The sequence below is a fragment of the Onychomys torridus genome, chromosome 9 (assembly GCF_903995425.1).
Source record: "Onychomys torridus chromosome 9, mOncTor1.1, whole genome shotgun sequence".
NCBI lineage: Eukaryota > Metazoa > Chordata > Mammalia > Rodentia > Cricetidae > Onychomys > Onychomys torridus.
The window spans coordinates 17,920,233-17,940,223 of NC_050451.1; the positions used below are offsets into that span (position 1 = coordinate 17,920,233).

Sequence of the window (19,991 nt, forward strand, 5' to 3'; positions counted from 1 at the left end):
CTGCTGCTACTTTGTTGTTGTTTGCTTTTTGTTTTTCTCCAGGCAGGGTTTCTCTATGTAGTTTTGGTGCCTGTCCTGGATCTCGCTCTGTAGACCAGGCTGGCCTAGAACTCACAGAGATCCTCCTGCATCTGCCTCCTGAGTGCTGGGATTAAAGGTGTGTGCCACTGCCACCTACTATTAAAGATATTATTATTACATTATGTTTTTTATTTTTTAGTTTTTGAGATAGTTTTAAAAACTAGGGTAGCTGTACTTGTTATGTAGACCAGGCTGGCCTAGAACTCACAGAGATCTGCCTGCCTCTGCTTCCTGAGTGCCCGGATTTTAGGAGTATGTTACTATGCCTGGCTTAAATGTTATTAATAGTTTTACTGACATTTCTTTGTGTAACAGAACAGATCTGGTTTTGTATCTGCAGTATCTAGAAACTTTAACAATAATTGAATACATGCTACCAGAACTTTGTGTCCCTACATGTGACAGGAAATACAGTGCTGCTCATGTCCTCAGCGTAAGGGCTAGATAGAAGCAAATACTTGGTAAGGCATGTGTGGCACTGAGTCAGAGCCAGTGCTTGGTCATCCCTGTGTCCTGGTTCCCTGAGGTCCTGTTTGTCCCTTTCCATGAAGGCAGCTGGAGTCCAGCAGTTGAAAAGCATCCCCCGGTTGGCCTTCTAGAGTAAGAACAAGAGAGGCTGGGGCAGTGAACATGACCCTACCCATCTGGACCAAGGACTCTAGGGACCAAGAGACTTGAACGGCTTGGAAACTGAGACGGCTTGCCAGAGTGCCCATTGATCCTGACATGGTTACTGTGACAGGGAAGAATTGGAGTGCACAGTGGGAAGTCTCAGTTCTAGGGTATGCAGTGTGTGTGGGGTGGGGGGCATGTGTGTGCAGCCTGGTTTATGTAGTGCTGGGGATCAAGCTCAGCCTCATACTAGGTGATCACAAAACCAACTGAGCTGAGTCCCCAGTTGGTAAGCCTGAGACCTGCAGGAGGTTGAAGCCCATGTGAGAAGACAGTGCCGGAGTAGTGATGCAGCCTTCTTCTTTCATGTGTATTTGAAACTTTAGATGCTAACTGTTCTGTCATGTTTGTCTGTGTGAGGGTGCCAGGTCCCTTGGAACGGAAGTTACAGACAGTTGTGAGCTGCCAGGTGGGTGCTGAGAATGAAACCTGGGTCTTCTGGGAAAGCAGCTACTGCTCTTAACCACTGAGCCATCCCTCCAGCCCCTAACTGCTATGGGCTATAGAAACGACAACATGCAATGTGCAATGTGGTTGTAGTGCGTTTTAGTAGTGTTGCATTGATATGAAATGACATTTCTTGTGGTTGGAGAGGTAGTTTGGTGTTTAGGGTGTTTGATGCCCTTCCAGAGGACCTGAATTCAGTTCAGTTCCCAACACTCACATCTGTAGCTCACTAACTGCAGTAACTTCAGCTCTAAGTGATCTGGTGCCACCATCTGGCTTCTGCAGACACCTGCACTAATGTAGCATTCACACACACACACACACACACACACACACACACACACTCACACACACAGAGTAATAAAAAGAAATCATGTTCTTTTTTGTTGGTGGTAGTGGTGCTTTGTTTTGGAACAGGGTCTCATGTACCCAACTAGCCTTGAATTGCTGTGTAGCCAAAGACAGCCTTTAACTGATGATCCTGTTGTTTCTGTCTCCCAAGTGCTGGTATCACAGGTGTGTCACACTTCCCCGGCAGGACCAGCTTCTCGTTGTTTTTGTTTTTCCCTCTCTGGACTATTAAACAACTACAGAAAGGACTGTGGTGAGGACTTTTCACTTACCTACTATAGACAGGTGCATGTCAGTTCAGGTTTCTAAGGGGACAGAAGTTGAGTATAAACATAAATGTTTACTCAGAAACAACCCCAGTAATAATGCAGTCAAAGCACACTGGATTGTGAGCTTGCCTTATCTGATGTGAAGGGAATTGGACTACGGGAGCAATAGAAGGCCTGATTTGTGATACTCTAGACACCTCAGAGACTTAAGAGGTAGCTTCATAGTCTGTGTTGTGAGGATTAAAAACAGAACAAAACTAGTAGCCTTGTGTGGTGGCGCACACCTTTAATCACATACTCTGGGAGGCAGAGGCAGGCAGGTCTCTGTGGGTTCCAGGACGTGCAGGGCTATGTAGAGAGAGAGAGACCCTGTCTCAAAACAGACACACAAAAGAGTAAACCTTAGCTGCTGGTAACAGCTAACCTTATGAAGTGTGTCAGTGTGGCTGTCGTTCTCATTTTATAGAAGTGCTTTCAGTGATTAAGTGGCTAACCCAAGTCCCTATCCCAAGTAGGAGATGTTTACAGATTTGATCTCTACCCTTCAAAGACTCATGCCTTACCATTGTGCACTGTTGGTATGTTTGTGGTTCTGAGTTGTGAACCTCACTTGGAGTTGCTGTGTTCAGCTGCACTCATATGCAGAACTATATGTAAGTTGTAAGAGCACTGATGGGTTTTCATCAGAGTGGCCACAGCCCTCTGGTGTCCTCTAGTGTAGGTTTAGTTGTTGAAGTGGTTTTCTAGTTTTAGACAGGGTCTCACCATGTGGCCCTGACCAGCTTGGATTTCACAGTTCTGTCAGACTCTACTTACTGAGTGCTAGGGTTAAGATCTGTGCCCCCATGCCAGTGGTTTGAGATTGGTGAGATGGCTCAGCGGGTAAAGGCAGCTTGTTCAGCCTGACGACCTGAGTAACATCCCTGGAACCTACACGTACAAGAAGAGAATCTACGTGCAAGTTTGATATCTGACCACCACACGTGCATCCCTTCCCTGCACCCACACACACAGTAAGTAAATGTATCAAACGAAAATGTAGGAACCATCTCTCTTTAAAATTAAGTCCTCAGGCCAGGTGGTGGAGGCAGAGGCAGGCAGATCTCTGTGAGTTCGAGGCCAGCCTGGTCTACCAAGTGAGTTCCAGGAAAGGCTCAAAGCTACACAGAGAAACCCTGTCTCGAAAAACCAAAAAATAAAATAGAATAAAGTCCTCAAAGCTGGAGCCATGACTCAGAGACCCTGAGTTAGATCGCCCAGCACCCAGGATGCAGAGGCAGGAGGATTAGAAGTTCAAGAGCATCTTTGGTAACAGTAAGTTAGAAGCTGTTCTCGGTTAAGTGAGACACTGTCTCAAAAGTCAAGAACCAAGTGCTCAGAACTCCTTATATAGGGTGCAAACCCTCTATCCCATGTTATTCTTCTCCCATTCACTTGCACGGACTCAGTCTGCTCTCTGTAATGTTCCCTCTCCCAGCTTCTACCATTAGTTTTCAGAGTTTACTTAAAAATGGCCCTCCACTGGGGCTGGGGTGTAGTAGACCCTGGCTGGGTTCAATGCCAAAAGAGCATTGAGGTGATCTCACTCTATTCATACAGCTTGTGTGACATTTTATGCGTACACACACATATGTGCACATATGTATGTACTATATATACACATAGATTTTATATACATAGAATTACATGCAGTTGTGTGCCATTTATTTATTTATTTATTTCCTTTCTTTTTTTTTTTTTTTTTTTTTTTTTTGTAGGTGAGGATTGAACCCAGGGCCTTGCGCTTGCTAGGCAAGCGCTCTACCACTGAGCTAAGTCCCCAACCCCTTGTGTGCCATTTATTTATATTTGTCATTCTAACAGACCTGAGTTTTTGAGGGGTTTTTTTTGGGGGGGGTGAGATGGGGTCTCAATATGTATGCCTGCCTCACCTGGAACTTGCTATGTAGAGCATCCACCTACCTTTGCCTCCCACAATGCTGGGATTAAACGCATAAGCCCAGCTACACCTAAGTTTTGTAAGGTGTTGATTTTTTGTTTATTTATTTATTTTTGATTTTTTTTTTCGAGACAGGGTTGCTCTGTGTAACAGTCCTGGCTCTCCTGGAACTGGCTCTGTAGACCGGGCTGGCCTCAAACTCACAGAGATCTGCCTGCCTCTGCCTCCCAAGTGGGTTCTTCTGTTTTTTAATTAAAAAATTTTAAACTACTTTTACTTATTCTAGCGGGTCATGTAATTTGGTGGCAAGTGCCTTTAGGCACTAAGTCACCTTACAGGCCCCAAACAACAACATTTTGGAACTGGAGAGATGGCTCAGTGATTAAGAGCACTTGCTGCTCTTGCAGAGGACCTGAATTAAAATCCCAGGATCCTGTTGTCTCACACCATCTGGTAACTCCAGATCCAGGAGATTTGGTGCCTCTTCTGGCCTCTTGAGCAAGCACCAAGCAAACAAGGTGCACATACATACATGTGAGCAAAGCATTCATACACAAAAGAACAAAAATAAATCTTAAAAAAATAGATAGATAGAATGTTCTTACTTTTTAAGAATTTCATACACCTCCCCCCCCCCCAAATGGGGTCCCTGGCTGGCCTAGAATGAACTATGGATCAGGTCAGCCTCTAACTCACATAGGTATACCTGCTTGGGTTAAAAACATGTGCCTCTCTAGTTTTGTTTTGTTTTTAAGTGTTTATTGTACCTACCACCTGAAAATACTGAAGAAAATTAGAATTATGCAAATTGCAGTAGTTGTCATTTAATTAATTAGTTAATTAATGTTCAAGTTGAAAGTGGCCAAAGCTTGGCTCTTTAGCTATGGTCTTATCGTTTAGAAACAAGTTTAGCTCTTTTAAAGATTTGTTTAGTCTTATTTTAGTATATGAGTGTTCTGCCAGAGAATATATATGTGTATCATTTGTGTGCCTGGTGCCTGAGGAGTCCAGAAGAGGATATCAGATCCCCTGAAACTGGAGTTACAGATGGTTGTGAGCTGCCATTTGGGCGCTTAAAAGTGAATCCTGGTCTTACTATGTATGTAACCCTGGCTGTCCTGGAACTCACAGAGATCCACTACCTCTGCCTCCCAAGTGCTAGGATTAAAGGTGTCCACCACAAAACACATCTTGAACATTTTACATGTGGGTTTTTGTTTGTTCAGTTTGTTAGTATTTTTAGACAGTCTTACTATTATAGCCTAGGTTGATCTTGAACTTGTGGTACTTCTGTCTCTACTACCCAAGTGCTAGGATTATAGACATATATTGCAATATTTGGCTGATTGTCTTGATTTTTAAGAAAATATATGGTTTGCCCAGTGATTAACCTTGTGTAGATCAGATTGTTCATGAAGACAGCTCGTCTGACTGTTTGCAGACACTGATTGAAGCAGTTGCTGGTAAATAAATGAGAATAACAGCCACCATTCGGAAAACAACACTTTATTGGACTAAAATTATAACTGAGTATCGAGTGTGTCGGTCCATGTAGAGAAAGTGTTCAGATGCTCTCAGCCTGAGACTAGTGACCAGAGAAGGGTGTGAGCTTACTGTAACTCTCATCTCCCCCTCAGGCATCTGGTGTAGTGTCGTGACCTCTACTCTTGCTCCTGTCCTGGTCTAGACTTCACAGGTCTGCAGCAATCGGGTCCAGAGGAGATTAAACTAGGGAAATAATAATAGTCATCATGATAATAGGCTCACCATGGGGGCTTGGCTCACAGCTGAAAGGTCTGAACTGAGCTCCTGAGAGGTAAGGAACCAGAGCTGAGAAAGCAAAGAGATCTAGGAGGTGGGCAGAGAAGGAAGAGGAAAAGAAAGCTGTTGATAGTGTGTCTGCGGGCATAGATAGGTTTACATGTAGAGAAGCCCTAGCCAAACAATAGGTCCAGAATCATAGGACATTTTATTTAAAAACTGTGTCTGATACTTTAATTCTTCAGTTCTTAAATGTAGGCTCCTTTGAGCCAGGTTTGCCTCTAAGGAAGCAGCCTTTCAGAATGGTGTTCATGAAGTCTCCTAATATCCCCTGATGAGACCACAGGGTGATAGGATCTCAGCCATTGCATACACACACACACACACGCACACACACACGCACGCACGCACGCACGCACGCACGCACGCACACAGCCTCTGTTTCTTGTCCCACCCTGTCATGTCACCAGTGATGAAGACTTGAAAGGCTGTAGTAGTCAGTATGCCTGGGACAAGTGGTTGCGTTGTCTCCATGCCGTGCCACACACACACTACCTTTCTCAGTGTCCTTGTTCAATGGCTTCTTTTTTCCCTTAGCTTTATTCTCCTGAACTTTCTTATCTCTCTGCAGTGAGTACACTGGAGATATTGTGTACTTTGTGGATGTAAGTTTTATGAGTTGTATGCTATGAACCTTAACTGAATCAAAGTGTTAGTGTTTGGTAAACAAGTATAGTAATAAATTTAATCTGATTTTTAAATTTTAGGTAAATTGTGTTCTCCCATTTTTAGAAAATTAGTTTAGCCAGGTTGGAAGATACCAATTAATAGCGACTAAGACAGCTCAGGGTGTCTAAAAGCTCTCCTCAGCAACCCTGAATACTGTAGGATGGGGGAAGATAGGTGTCTGGAAATGGGCTGTTATCAAAGGTAGAGGGAGAATAATTTCTTACATTTTACACAAGTTGTGTTCTGTATTTAGAGATAATTAAGGTTGATTTAAGAGGCCAAAAGTTTCACATCAGAAAATGGGAGCTTTTTTTAAGCTGACTTAACAGGATAACACTTGCTTCACAATTCAGAATATTGTTTGGAATGTCTTTAGGCTCATTTTCTTTGGTTTAGGGTCTAAGAGTGTGGACTTAGGTCTCCCTCCTGTGAGTCTGGAACCCTGGGTGGATACTTCCTCCTGCAGAGGGCACACTGTGGACAGTCATGACTCACTATCTCCCTGTCCTCACAAGTATGTAGCCTGTCTCCTTAGCCTGTTGCCCCTCCTCCCCTCCAGTCTCAGCTGTGACCTAAGCCAGAACTTCTGGCAGCCTTTCATGGAAAAGAAAACAACAGAAGCTGTCTGTCCTCCGTTCTCTTTGATACTAGAAAAACTCTTTGGGATTAGAAATTGGATAACGTTTTCTTAGAATTTGTTCTGTATTACAATAGTATATTTTTATAAAGGAAATTTTTCTTCAACTATATCAGCTATAATATTGAGAGCTTTCTAGGTGCCAGCCAGTGTGTCTTTGCCATTGTGTGAAACCCAGCCAGGATCTAGTCCAGCAGTTCTCAACCTGTGAGTGACCCTTTGGGGGGGGGGGGGGGGGTGGGGGGGTGTCGAATAACCTTTTCACAGGGGTCACATATCAGATATCCTGCATATCAGATGTTTACATTATGAGTCACAACAGTAGCACAATCACAGGTATGAAGTAGCAACAGAATAGTTGTATGGTGGGGTCACCACAGCATGAGGAGCGAGCTGTATTAAAGGGTTGCAGCGTTAGGGAGGGTGAGAACCAGTGCTCTGGTCCTTTCTCAAGGTTTATGTCTCCTGAAGAGAGCATGCTTCAAACATGAGTTTGGAGGCTACTGGGCCAGGGTAGGTGGTTTGGCATGGAACTGTGCTGGGATAAGCAATTGTCTGACTCTGCTCTACCTCCTGAAAGCTCTGAAAATAAGATACACTCACTCCACTCTTCTGTCTTTGAAGTTATGTGGTTTCTAATTTTTAAAATTAAGGTGAACTAACATTGGGTTTATTTTAGGGCTTAGTGATAATTCCTTGGAACAGAAAAAATAACTAATTCACTTCTTCAGTTGCTTTGTAGTCGAAAGGATAGAGTGAGTAGCTAAGTGAATTGACATTTCTAGGTTTTACATAGTGAACAAGCTTACTTGAAGCAGTTCTGGCATTACAGTTCATGTCAGTGCTGTGGCTTCAGCCTGGGCTGCTGTCTGTTCTATAGAAAGAATGCTTTAGTCAAAAACAGCTCAAGGACCCCACTCCACTAGAGCCATATCCAGGGGGGAAGCTCACCCATTTGCACCAAGACAAAACTCAGAAGCCAGAACCAAGGCACAGGCCAGAGAAGGTGGCTCAGTGAAAGTGAGCTTGCCACCAAACCCTGTTTCCTGATTTCAGTTTCTTGGACCCAAATGCTGGAATGAGAGAGCCGACTCCTGCAAAGTGTCGTCGAACCTCAGCTCAGGTGCACACATATAAAGTAAATCAGGAAAAATGTTTTTAAGGCTGGGTGTGGTGCCACCTGTCCTTAAAGCCTCCTAACTAAAGTTTGTTTTATCCTTCTCTCTCTCTCTCTCTCTCTCTCTCTCTCTCTCTCTCTCTCTCTCTCTGTGTGTGTGTGTGTGTGTGTGTGTGTGTGTGTGTGTGTGTCAGAGAGAGAGAGAGAGAGAGGGATGGAGCCCAGGATCCTACATGGTAGGCAGCCTGTGCTTATGCCTTTATACCTGAGTTACACCCCAGCTCCACCCATCTTTCAGCTCTTAGAAAAGCACTGCCAAGGCAGGTGCGATGGCACCCTCAGGAGGCAGAGGCTGAAGGGTGTGAGCAGACCTAGTCCTGCAAGAGTGAATAAAGACCTCCCCACAGAAGTAAAAGAAAGGAGAGCCTCAGGGTGAAGGACACAGCTGCACCAATTTGTAGATTATTGTTTGAAGAGCTCTTGTGAATTGAAGCAACATTAAATTTGGTATGTTGCTCTGTAGTTAATCTACATAAACAAACATGGAAATAGAAGGCATTCAGAAAGAGGGAGGGCTAACTTGTGTTTCCTTTGAGGTTTTAGCTGTTTCTAACCATCTGAGCGGCTGCTTTTACTGTCTAGCCACGGTGTAGGTAAGATACCATTTCTTAGGGGGAAATTAGCTTTAGGAATGCTGTGATGTCTCCCTTCCTCTTTTCCTCTCTGATCTTCCTCTCCTCTTCCGTTTCCTCCTGTGAGCTCTTTCTTCCCTCCCTCTTCCTTTTACACAGTGGGTGGTTTGGGTTTGTGTTGTTTTGAAGTAGTGCTTCTGGGAATGACCCGTCCTATGGAGGTTGGAGAGGCATGAAGTTGTAACATCTTAGGTTGAATAAGGCTTTACATTCTGCCTTTGTAACTAAAGTAGGAATATCTAAAATAAATAACCAGTGAGTAAAATGAACTACCTACCTGTGCAGTTTGGGAAATGCAATCTGTGCTATATAAACTTTTTCTTGTTTCCCTTACTGTTCGCAAGCCTTCACCCAGATGTATCCACTCTGAATGCTAGAATTGTGTGCTGTGTTAGGAATACATAGCAGGAAAGTTGGCCTGGCTATGTTGGAGCCTCAGTCTAGAGAAGGAATAGAGATTACATTAAAAAGAGAATCTAACTGTTCTGTACAAATCTACACAGTATTTCAGTGAAAACAAACTTTAGTTCTTTTTCTAAAAGATGCTAGCTTTTCTTGGAAGTTTTTAAAAAGAAAGGGGGGCTATATTTAGTTTGATTCCTCATTTCACAAATGAGGACATTCGGATCTAGAGAAGTATAAGAGTTTCCTCTCTCGGCACACAGCAGATAGCGATTGGAATAGCACATACTACTCTGCTGGCTTTGAACTCTCTCCCCAGGGCAGGTGACAGGACCATGCCGAGAGCCATGTACTCACTGCTGCTTTCCTTCTGTCTGTTAAACAATAGGGTATTAAGTAGTTCAGTCTAGTAGAAAAGACTAGTTAGTCATTGGTTTGGCATATTGATTAAGATGGCAGGCCCCTGCAGGAGAGAAGGCTCAGCAATTAGGAGTGCTACTGCCCTGTAGAAGAGGAGTTCAGTTCTTAGCACCCATGTCAGGCAGCTGGAAAACCCCTGTAACATATGCATGTGTGTGCACACACATCTCTGTGTAGATCCAGACGTGGAATAACTGGTCTGTGAAACTAAGTTGAAAAATAGTTCTCATCTTTATTTTAAAACTAATCTCTGAAATAACAGAAATTGCACTTGAAAGTCTTGTCAGAAATGATCTGCTTTCATGAACACATGGCTTCACATGTATTTAAATAAACCCTTTTAATCCACAAGGGACCCAGTGTGTTCCTCTGGTCTCCACTGGCACTGGGCACACAGGATGAGCACAGGATGGATGCATGGATGGATGCATGGATGGATGGATGGATGGATGCATGGATAATCAGATAGATGGAGGGATGAATAAATTCACATTGTATCCACGGGTACAAGGCATGTGGGTGGTACACAGACAAAACACCAGTACACAATAAATAAATACCTACATAAATAAATAATTTGCATTGTATCAGTGAAAAGGTAGAATGCTTTACCATTTTGTTGTTTGGCTTTGCTTTGTTTTGGACATTGTCTCATACAGCAGGGCTGGCAGACTTGCTCTGTGGCAAGACATGCAGTCCTCTCCCCTCTTCCTTCTCCTGTTTGTTTTTATATATTTATTTATATTTGGGGTCAGAGTCTCCCTCTGTAGTCCAGACTGTCCTGGAACTCAGAGAAATCTGCCTCTGCCTTTAGAGTGCTAGGTTGAAAGGCTCTTCTCTTATTCTTATCAACTAAATAGTAGATATGAAACATCTGCATTGGGCTCAGATCTAATCCCCCCTCACTTAAGCTCACAACTACTCCACTTCCCTTTGACCTTTCCCTCTAAAGCAGGACTCTTAGTTTTTCATTTATACAACCCCTTCTCCAAGATTTTTTTCACAGAACCATGGTGTGTGTGTGTGTGTGTGTGTGTGTGTGTGTGTGTGTGTAAAATAGATACAAAAATTAAATATTTACTGTGAATAAATAATAAATTTATTTTAAAGCAGTTCTCTGATATACATATATTTTTACCACTTCCTAAAGACAAAGCACACCTGCATACTAATGAGATGGATGTGCTGGTTCATTTTAGATGAAGAATTAATTATATCTTAGCTGAAACCTCGATCTTGCAGGATATAGGACATAGGCTGTTACTTTGGTTTTACTGTCATCGTTGAAAATACTTCTCATAAATACATCATACAGAATGGCAGAAGTATATTTAAGACCATTTCAGAAATTGTCAGAAATTCTTTCCTTGTCCCAAGCTAACATTCATTAAACAGTTTTTATTAACTTATTGTGAGATTCAGGTTAACAACTCAACAGTTTTTAAAAACCAGACCTTGTAAAAACAACACAGAAAGTTGGCACAGGGAGGTATTTGGAGGAATGGGAGTGGATATGATCAAAATACATTGTATGAAATTCTTGAAGAATTAATAAGTATTTTAAAAACTCAAACATTGTAGCACAGTTCAATTCCAAGATGTACTAATTTTATACTTATGTGCCAAGGAATGGTGGGAAAATATTAAAAGAGTGTTTTCCCTAATTAAAGCATTGTTTCTATTACAGCACAGCACTTTCCATGTACAATAGAAAGTGCAGCTCATGAACTACAATAGTCTCAGTCTCGGAGTCCCCGCCAAAGTGTCTGAGACAGTGTTAGCTGGCATTGTACCTGTCTGCATGCACAGTGCAAAGTGCACATGTTGTGTGCTCCAGGTGAAGGCTTCAATGAAGGCTTGCAATGCCTGAAATACCTTTTTTGGTTCATTATGTGTTTTGAGTTTGAGTTCTGGTCATTGTGTATTTAGAAACCTTTCGTTATGAACCCCACATTCATTTAAACAACACTGAGTAACTTGCATTTCCTTCCACCTTGGTTACTAGAGACTCTTACTGCTCATCTATGAACAGGCTCTAGCTTCTTTTTTTTTTTTTTTGAGCTAAGGATCGAACCCAGGGCCTTGTGCTTGCTAGGCAAGCGCTGTACCACTAAGCTAAATCCCCAACCCCAAGCTCTAGCTTCTTACCACTTTTGTGTTTGAATTGTGCAGTAGGTATTGAATGGAAGGGAAACTGACTTAGTCTACTCTTATTCCCAGTCACTTCCAAATGCTTGTGGTCAGACACCTCTTATATCAGGTTCTCAGCCTGCTCCAACCTTCTGCTCTCTGCCCAGGGAAGCCTGGTTGCTCTAGAGAGGAAATGTTTGCTCCTTGGCCTACTTTTTGTCTTTCCCTGACAGTAATGAGCATTGAGCTGTTTGTTCTCTCATTTCTTTCTCAAGAAAAGCTAAGGGAGGCGTGGACCCCACCCATCCCCCACTGAGCACATGCCTCTTGACTCTCTGGACTACCTGTTCGTTCCATCTTCCTGGCTTCAATATCATAACTTCCTGGGATTACCAGGCTCCTCACTCCAAACGCTAGCTGAAGTGAAGCTTCTCCCTCACACAGTGGGAGGTTGTGTGTAGAGAAGGTTCGGGACATAGAGACTTGAATCTAGCCTCCTCCAGGTAAGAGCTGAGTGGCTGTAGGCTGGTTAAAGTTGCTTACCAGAAGGCTCCCAGCCTGATGCTTTGGTCTAAAATGTGGGAAAATTCTCCCCTGAGTGACAATAAAGAGTCTGCTGTGGAGCTGCTCTGTGCAGAGCGTTTTGACTCTTTAAAGGCCCTTCCTGACCGGCCTTGGCTGTCCACCAGCAGTCAAGATTCTTTTGCGTCCAGCATGGAGCCGACCAGATTGGAAGGTCTAAGTGGATGTTCTGTGCTGTTGTCAACAGATGAGACTGCACTTTATACTTGCTGCTCTGGGCCTGTATTCTGTGTGGAAAGACCCTGAACTCAGCAGAACTGTGTCTGTGGGCTCTGTTCGCCTGAGAGTGAAGGCTGGGTCTAGCTGGTATTGCCGGTGGAGCAGCCCAAGGACAGACAGACAGAGGCTTGTGCTCATAGCTGACTGTCCTGGCTGGCTGGAGATGAACATTCTGTCCCCTGTTCAGGTTTCTGGGGCCTGGGGACCAGTGCTGCAGCTGCTGCTGCTCCAGTGCTGGCAGCTACACCTCATGACAGATGTCCCTCCGAGTGAGTCTTGAGTGCTAATTTTATCACTTAGCAGTGTCTTCCTTGGTAGCCCTCCTGTGTCCTCCACGGTCATTGTCAGCGTAAAGACCCACTAATACGACACCAAAGCGGCAAATGTTGATGATGCCTTTAGTTAACTGTACTGGAAGAGGTGTACAGGAGAGCAACTGCAGTCTAGTGGCCGCCCTACCAGCAGCTCTTACCTACATCACATGCCTGTGTGGTGTCTTCCTAGTCACTCTCTAACCTTTAGTTTTTGAGACCGTTCAGGAACTGAGCCTGCTGAATCTTATCATTTTAGCTAGTTGGCTAGTAAGCCCCTGGGGATTCGCCTGTCTCCGTCCCATATTGCTAGGATTATTTGTGTACACCACAAATGGCCTGCTTCATGACTGCTGGCCATCTGAACTCAGGCCTGTATGCATGGGAAGCGCTTCCTTCTTGAGCATCTCCCCAGCCTGTTGTGGGTTTGTGGGGAGAGGAGTATTTTGAGCTGCTCCCCACCACCCCCACACCCCTCTTTGTCTCTCTCACTTGGTGACTCACGCTGGCTTTCAACTTCCAGTTCTTTTCCTGGGGTTACAGAAATGCACCACCACACCCAGTTTAGGGGTTTCTTAGCACTCTGTGACCTCCATGCCTGTGTTTATCCTTTAGGGAGCATTTTTCCTGGTTTTGTTGTTGTTGTTTTTTTTTTTTTTTTTTGAAACGTCTTTTGAAACTTTTACTTTTTTAGGAGACCTCAGCAGACTCTCCCTGGAGTTTCTGAAATCTGTTTGCCTTCACTTTTAATTTCCAAAAGGAAAAAAATTGTCTTGAATTTCTTTTTCTCTACAATTTCAGTTTCCTGTTGCTAGCTGCTTTCTAGTTTTGGTCAATGAATTACATTTTAGAGAGGCACTATGCTCTTTGGTTGTCTCCTACAGATGTGATGCCTGTATTGAGAGCTTCATCCAGTCTGCTCATGCTTCCTAAAAGAGACTGCCTGGGCAAAGCTGGACTGCCTTGTGGGAGCTGAAGAAAACTGGGGGTCTTATTGTCCAGATTGTTTAAGCTCCTGTTCAGCACGGCACCTCTGCCCTCATCAATATTAATGACCCTGGTGTAGAGACCCACTTATTTTTCTTCCCTCATCTCTAGAAAATACAGCCAGTCTAGCAAAATGTCTGTTGCTCCCTGACAGCTTACGGCAAGTGTAGCAATTCCAAACAGTGTGCACATTTAGTAACATGGGCCAGTTTAGCTCAGCCTGCTGCTCAGGGTCTCTTAAGTTTGCAGGCCAGAGCTGGCTGTCACGTGTTCTCTTTAGAAGCCCATTCAGGCTTATATAGTCACTGGCTGAGTCTGGTTCCTCAATGCTATAAGACTGTGGCTGTGGCTCTGAGCTTACAGCCACTTGTAATCCTCTGTGGGAGTTTGTATCATAGTGAAGCTAGCAGACCCTCTGATGCCTGTCAGTGAAGGTGTAAGGCAAGCACAGCCCAGTCTGTGTGATGTGGCTTTGGCTAGACGGAAATTCAAGCAGCCGGTCTTGGAACTCCGCCTATCACAGAGGCTCTTGTGACTGCCCTTATCACTCAGTCTCCAGAGACACCACCATTCCTAAGTCTTGGAGGCTGTGTTGACTGCATGGACTTGAGGCTGTCTTGGTTCCTGGCAGCCCTTGTCATTGTCTGCTTCCTAACTTCCAAGCCCGATGCTTGCTCAGTCTCCTCTCTGGCAATAGATGCCTTTAAAGAAAAAAATTATTTATTTGTATTTTATGTACATTGGTGTTTTTCCTGCATGAATGTCTGGGTGAGAGTGTTGAATCCTTGGAACAGGAGTCATAGACAGTTGTGAACTGCCATGTAGGTACTGGGAATTGAACCTGGATCCTCTGGAAGAGCAGCCAATGCTCCTAACCACTGTGCCATCTTTCCAGCCCCCTATAGACACCTTTTTTCATAGCCCTTACTGCTGTGCTAGTGGATATTGGAAGACTAAAAGTTGACACATATGTTCATTATACTCTCCTTATTTACCTGCTCCTTTAAGGGGGAAATTTTTTTTCTTCACAGGCTTCATTTTTAATCCTTTTACTCTTTAGCTTTTGTTTTGTTTAGGCATGCATTTGTGCCCCTATCCCATGGTATACCTTAAAGCCAACTGCTTACATTGGACTGAGAGTAATTGTCTCCTTTCCATCAAAATTGGAAATTCAGAGCCACTCTTGGTAACATGTGCCTTTAGTCCTAGCACTCAGAAGACAGAAACAGGTGGCTCTCTACGAGTCAAAGGTCAGCCCAAGGGTTGGGGATTTAGCTCAGTGGTAGAGCGCTTGCCTAGCAAGCGCAAGGCCCTGGGTTCGATCCTCAGCTCAAAAAAAAAAAAGGCCAGCCCAATCTAAATAGCAAGTTCCAGGCTGGCCACCGCTACATAGTGAGACCTTATCTCAAAAATAAAATAAAATTGGAATTTCATATAATAAAACATTTTTGTTCATCAGGATCCTGCTTTGTATTCTTTTGGTATATGGGCACCTATAAAATGTTCCATGGCGGTGTTTCACGTGAGGGCCTCCAGGAGGTGCTGTAGCAACTAGCTTTGTGTTACTGTGCAGCTAGATAGGATGGAGTCACTGAATCCAGACCCAAGCCCAGCCCTCATGTTTACAGGGTATTTCCTCGCTTATTCAGTCTCTCAGCCTACCTTCCCTCTTTCCCTCTAGGCCATCTGAAGCCAAGACAGACAAACACCAGATGACATTTCACATGCAGTAAATATTTATGTGTTTGTGGGTTCCACAGTGGAGTGCAGTAGGAGGAAACAAAGAGGTTCAGGCCCCAGAGGTTGCTGCAGCAGTGGGTGATACTGTATCCTTGGCAGGGATCGCCTCACAGTTCAGTATAGGTCATCCTGGTGACTTAGAGCTCATAGTCTCTGACTACAAGCTGGAATGGAATAGAGGCAAGTGGCCTTATTCCCAGGCTGCATCTGAGACCCACCTGACTTTTATACTGGGGAAAATAGGTAATGAATGTGTCCCACCTTTGAGCTTGGAGATGGGAGTAGAATTGTGTTTATTTTTTGTTCTCTTTCAACTCACACATAATATTTGAACTGTTAAAGCCTCCAGCTGTTTCTGATTTTCATGAAGGTGGGATTCTTCACTTTCAGATTGTCACATTATTGTAGAAACTTCTCTCCTCCACACGAAGTTCCCTTTGCAACATGTTTATTTTCAGCTATTGCGTTTCTACAAATACAGAGGGTGTGTGTGTGTGTGTGTGTGTGTGTGTGTGTGTGTGTGTAAATGTCTTCCTGGATCACTCTCCACCTTGTGTTTCAAGGCAGAATTTCTTTCTCTTGAACCCAGAGCTCTTCGATTCAGCTAGAGTAGCTTACTAGCTTGTTCCAGGATTCCTGTCTCTATCTCCTAAATACCAGGCTTACAGGGCCTGGCACTTACATGGGCGTTAGGATCTGAACTCCAGTTCCTGTGGTCACATGACAAGCACTTTACCCACTGAGCCATCTCCCCATCCTGAATTAATGTTATTTAAGGAATTTTAGTAACACCTTTTAGCAGATCACAAAATACCCTTTGGTTAATCCTGACATGAAATCGATGAAGCAGGGTTGGAAAAGCAAATGTAAACATGATTAACAATGTTAGGGGTGAGCCCCAATGCCAGATAACCACTGGGGAGAGGACTATCACTATAGGCGGAAAGCCAGGATGCTGAGCCAGAGCGGCCTGCCTGCCTGGCTTCACTGGCTTTAACTCACTCCCTTCCTTCTTTCCTTCCTTCCTTCCTTCCTTCCTTCCTTCCTTCCTTCCTTCCTTCCTTCCTTAACTGGGTGGTAGAATGAAGGGTAATTTAATAGTTTTCCAGGGGCCAGTGAGATGGCTCGGTGTTCATGTCTCATATACACATTTATGCACACATGCACCATAATTTTTTTCTCTGTGTAATTCTACAGGTTCTTATTTTTAAATAAATTTTGTTTTTATACTTAAACAGAAGTGAGTGATTTGCAGCACCAACCATGCCCTCCCTTTCCCATAGGACACACTTCTGCAGGGAGGGTCTCTAGACCCACACCAGCATCTCCTGTCACCATTGGCTCATGCCTTTAGAAACACAAGTCCTATCTGTGACCCTGTGTTGTTTCCTACACATCTCTTTAGATGGGGAAATCCAACTTGTATCACTAGCCCCAGCCATCCCCTCTGAGAGTCCTTGCTTGCCCCCCAGTCCTAGCAAGGACCTAGACTCCTCAATTCTATTCCAACCCCTTCAACAAGCACCATCAATCGTACATAGTCCTGACTCATACATCTTGCAGCGATATGCAGCCTGGCGAGTGCGCCATCCTCCCTTCCATATACTCTTATCAGTCCCTAGATATAGCCCAGATCTGTAGGTCAGCACAATCTACACTACCACTAACTTCCAGGCTTGGACCAGGATGTACATGTGTTGCAGCAATCAAGCCTGCAGTGTCTACCTGATTTCATCCCACCCATACCATATCCTCCCTTCAGACACAACTTGTCTTGCATCTCTCTTGTGTTCTTTGGCATCCTGCTGTATCTGTATCTGACAAAGAACTAAAAAAAGGAGTACACGTGCCCAAGTGAACTTAGAATAAATACCTGAGCAATGCCCAGGAAAATACAAAGAAGGCTAGAAGAAATGATTAAGACAATCCAGGATTTGAAAAACCAAATTCAATATAAAGGTAGAAGGCCCTTTGTGCACAGCATATACAACCTTTCCACTCATCAGGGTCCTGCATATCTTGTTCCAAGGTCTTGCCCAGTAAGTTTGACTGTTACTCACCAGCACCCTCCCTGATGCCCAGGTATGTTCTCAAACTCCAGACCTGGACCAGGACTCACATCCTGTATGCCAGCCCACCGCTTCTGTCCACATAAGTAATATCCAGCCTTTGGAGACAATCTGGCATGCCCAGCCTGTGTTCTGCCCAACCTGCTCAATCAAGGTGTTGGCAGGGATAGTTCCTTTTGAGGATTGTTAGAATCTCTACTCACTTTAGCCTGACTTCTAATGATTTGTATCCTATCCACTAGATACTTCTATCTTCACATGGTGTTCATTTTCTCTCTCTCTCTCTCTCTCTCTCTCTCTCTCTCTCTCCTCTCCCTCTCTCTCTCTCTCTCTCTCTCTCTCTCTCTCTCTCCCTCTCTCCTCCTCCTCCTCCCTCCCTCCCTTCTTCTCTACCTCCCTCCCTCCCTCCCTTCCTCCCTTTCTCTGGTCCTGGGCATGTGTGCATACATGCCTATAATAAGAATATCCTATGGATTTGGGGCCTACCCTATCTAAGGGATTTCATTCTAATCAATTAGATCTGCAATGACCCTATTTCCAAAGAAGTTACAAGATGAGGCAGTGGGATTTAGGACTTAAACACACAGATTTTTCAAGAATCATAATTCAACCCATAACACATACATTGGTGATACTAGAGATGCAACCCATTACTTCACTCATGCTAGTCATCGTTTTTTGTGCTGCATACACCCCCAGCTACAGTGTGTGTGTGTGTGTTAATTTATGCTCTCATACATTACATCTAGACCCTCTCTCCACCCCTCTCAATCCATTGTGTTCCCCTCTACCCCCGCCAGATCTACTCCTCCATTTCCTTCAGAAAAGAGCGGGCTTTCCAGGAATATCAACCTAATACAGCATAACGGGTTGCAATAAGATTAGGCACAAACCTAATCTTACTGTATCAAGGCTGGAAAAGGCAACCCAGTAGGAGGAAAAGGGTCCCAAGAGCAGACAAGAGTCAGAGACAACCACACTCACACTGTTAGGAGTCCCACAAGAACATCAAGCCAACAGCCCTATTATGTATGCAGAGGAACCTAGTGCAGACTCATGCAGGTTCCTTGGTTGTTGGTTCAGTCTCTGTGAGACCCTGTGAGCCCTGCTTGGCTGATTCTGTGGGCCATGTTCTCTTGGTGTCTTTGACCCCTCTGGCTCCTGAAATCCTTCTTTGGCCTTGGTCCCCCCAGCTCCGCCTAATGTTTGACCGTGGGTCTCTGTATTTGCTCCTGTTATTTGCTGGAGGAAGCCTCTCTGGTGACAGTTGGGCTACGCCCTGGATGTGGAGTTCTGGGTGGGAGGACTCTGCTGGAGTTGGGGGCCAGGGTGTGGTTCAGAAACATTACTTTTAATCCCATAAATGGATGTCCGTATTTTTTAATTGGCTGTGTATTACTTTTCCTGATGTGTAGAGTTTGATAGAGATCCAAAGAATTCAATGTTAAGAAAATAACTCTTGCTGAGCGGTGGTGGCGCACGTCTTTAACCCCAGCACTCAGGAGGCAGAGGCAGGAGGATCTCTGTGAGTTCGAGGCCAGCCTGGTCTACAAAGAGAGTTCCAGGAAAGGCTCCAACGCTACAGAGGAACCCTGTCTCGAAAAACCAAAAAAATAAAAAATAACTCCTGAAAATTATCTATTTTTCTTAAAATAGTAGGATACTTCTTTGCCTTTGTTTTATTTTAGTTCTTGAAATGGTATTTTAAACACAAATGTTAGACCAGAACAAACTAATAAATTTTGGAGGACTGAATTCCAAACTTAATTTGCTTTTATTTGAAGATTTCATTTATTTGTAGTTTTCGTCTTCAATTTTGTGTAGTAGTTTTTATCTAATTAACTGAGCATCGATTGCCAATTTGGTTCATTTGGTGCTTGTGCATTTGAGTAGAGAAGAGCACCCTCTTTTGGTAGATGGTCTCCCCTCTGGCTTTCAGAGTCCCTGCTGTTGCTTGTTGTTTGTTTATTGGTTTGCTTTGGAAAGCTGATTTGGACTAAGTTTGCCTTTGATTTACCTCTTGTAGCATTTGTGGTCTCTCCTCAGAGCTGGACCTCAGCTCCCTGACAATATAAACTATGAGGAGACAAAGAAAAAACGTGTGAACAGAGAAGGAGAACTCTTGAAGTAAGTGTAGGGAGAAACTTTCACTTTTCACAGGTCCTAGTCTTCCCTTTAATGTGACAACTGAGCCACAGGAGACTTTTGAATCACTTTAGCCATGGACAGGTTTTAGGGGCCAGTGGATGGAGCTGCTTGCAGTCATACCTAGTGACTGGAGTTCAATCCTCAGGACCCACAGAGTGGAGGGAGAAAGCTAACATCTACAAGTTGTCCTTTGTTTCCAGGCATGAAGGGGGCGAGGTAAATGTAATTTTTAAAAGCATTTAAATTGAGAATAAGAGCAGTTATTACTTTAGAGTCTCACCCATGAGG

At 44.0% G+C, this 19,991-nt stretch overlaps 2 protein-coding genes across 4 annotated transcripts in view; one reads left to right on the plus strand and one right to left on the minus strand.

The window, feature by feature from the left end:
- Window positions 1-19,991, plus strand: part of Ube2e1 (ubiquitin conjugating enzyme E2 E1) — a 56,144-nt gene that overhangs the window by 19,540 nt on the left and 16,613 nt on the right. The gene's annotated exons all lie outside the window — the stretch shown is intronic.
- Nkiras1 (NFKB inhibitor interacting Ras like 1) overlaps window positions 5,276-19,991 on the minus strand; it is a 44,272-nt gene continuing 29,556 nt past the window's right edge. Inside the window, exon 4 of the mRNA XM_036199014.1 lies at window positions 5,276-5,487. Within this exon, the coding sequence (XP_036054907.1) occupies window positions 5,443-5,487 (45 nt within the window). The 3' untranslated portion in view covers window positions 5,276-5,442. The remainder of the gene's footprint in view (window positions 5,488-19,991) is intronic.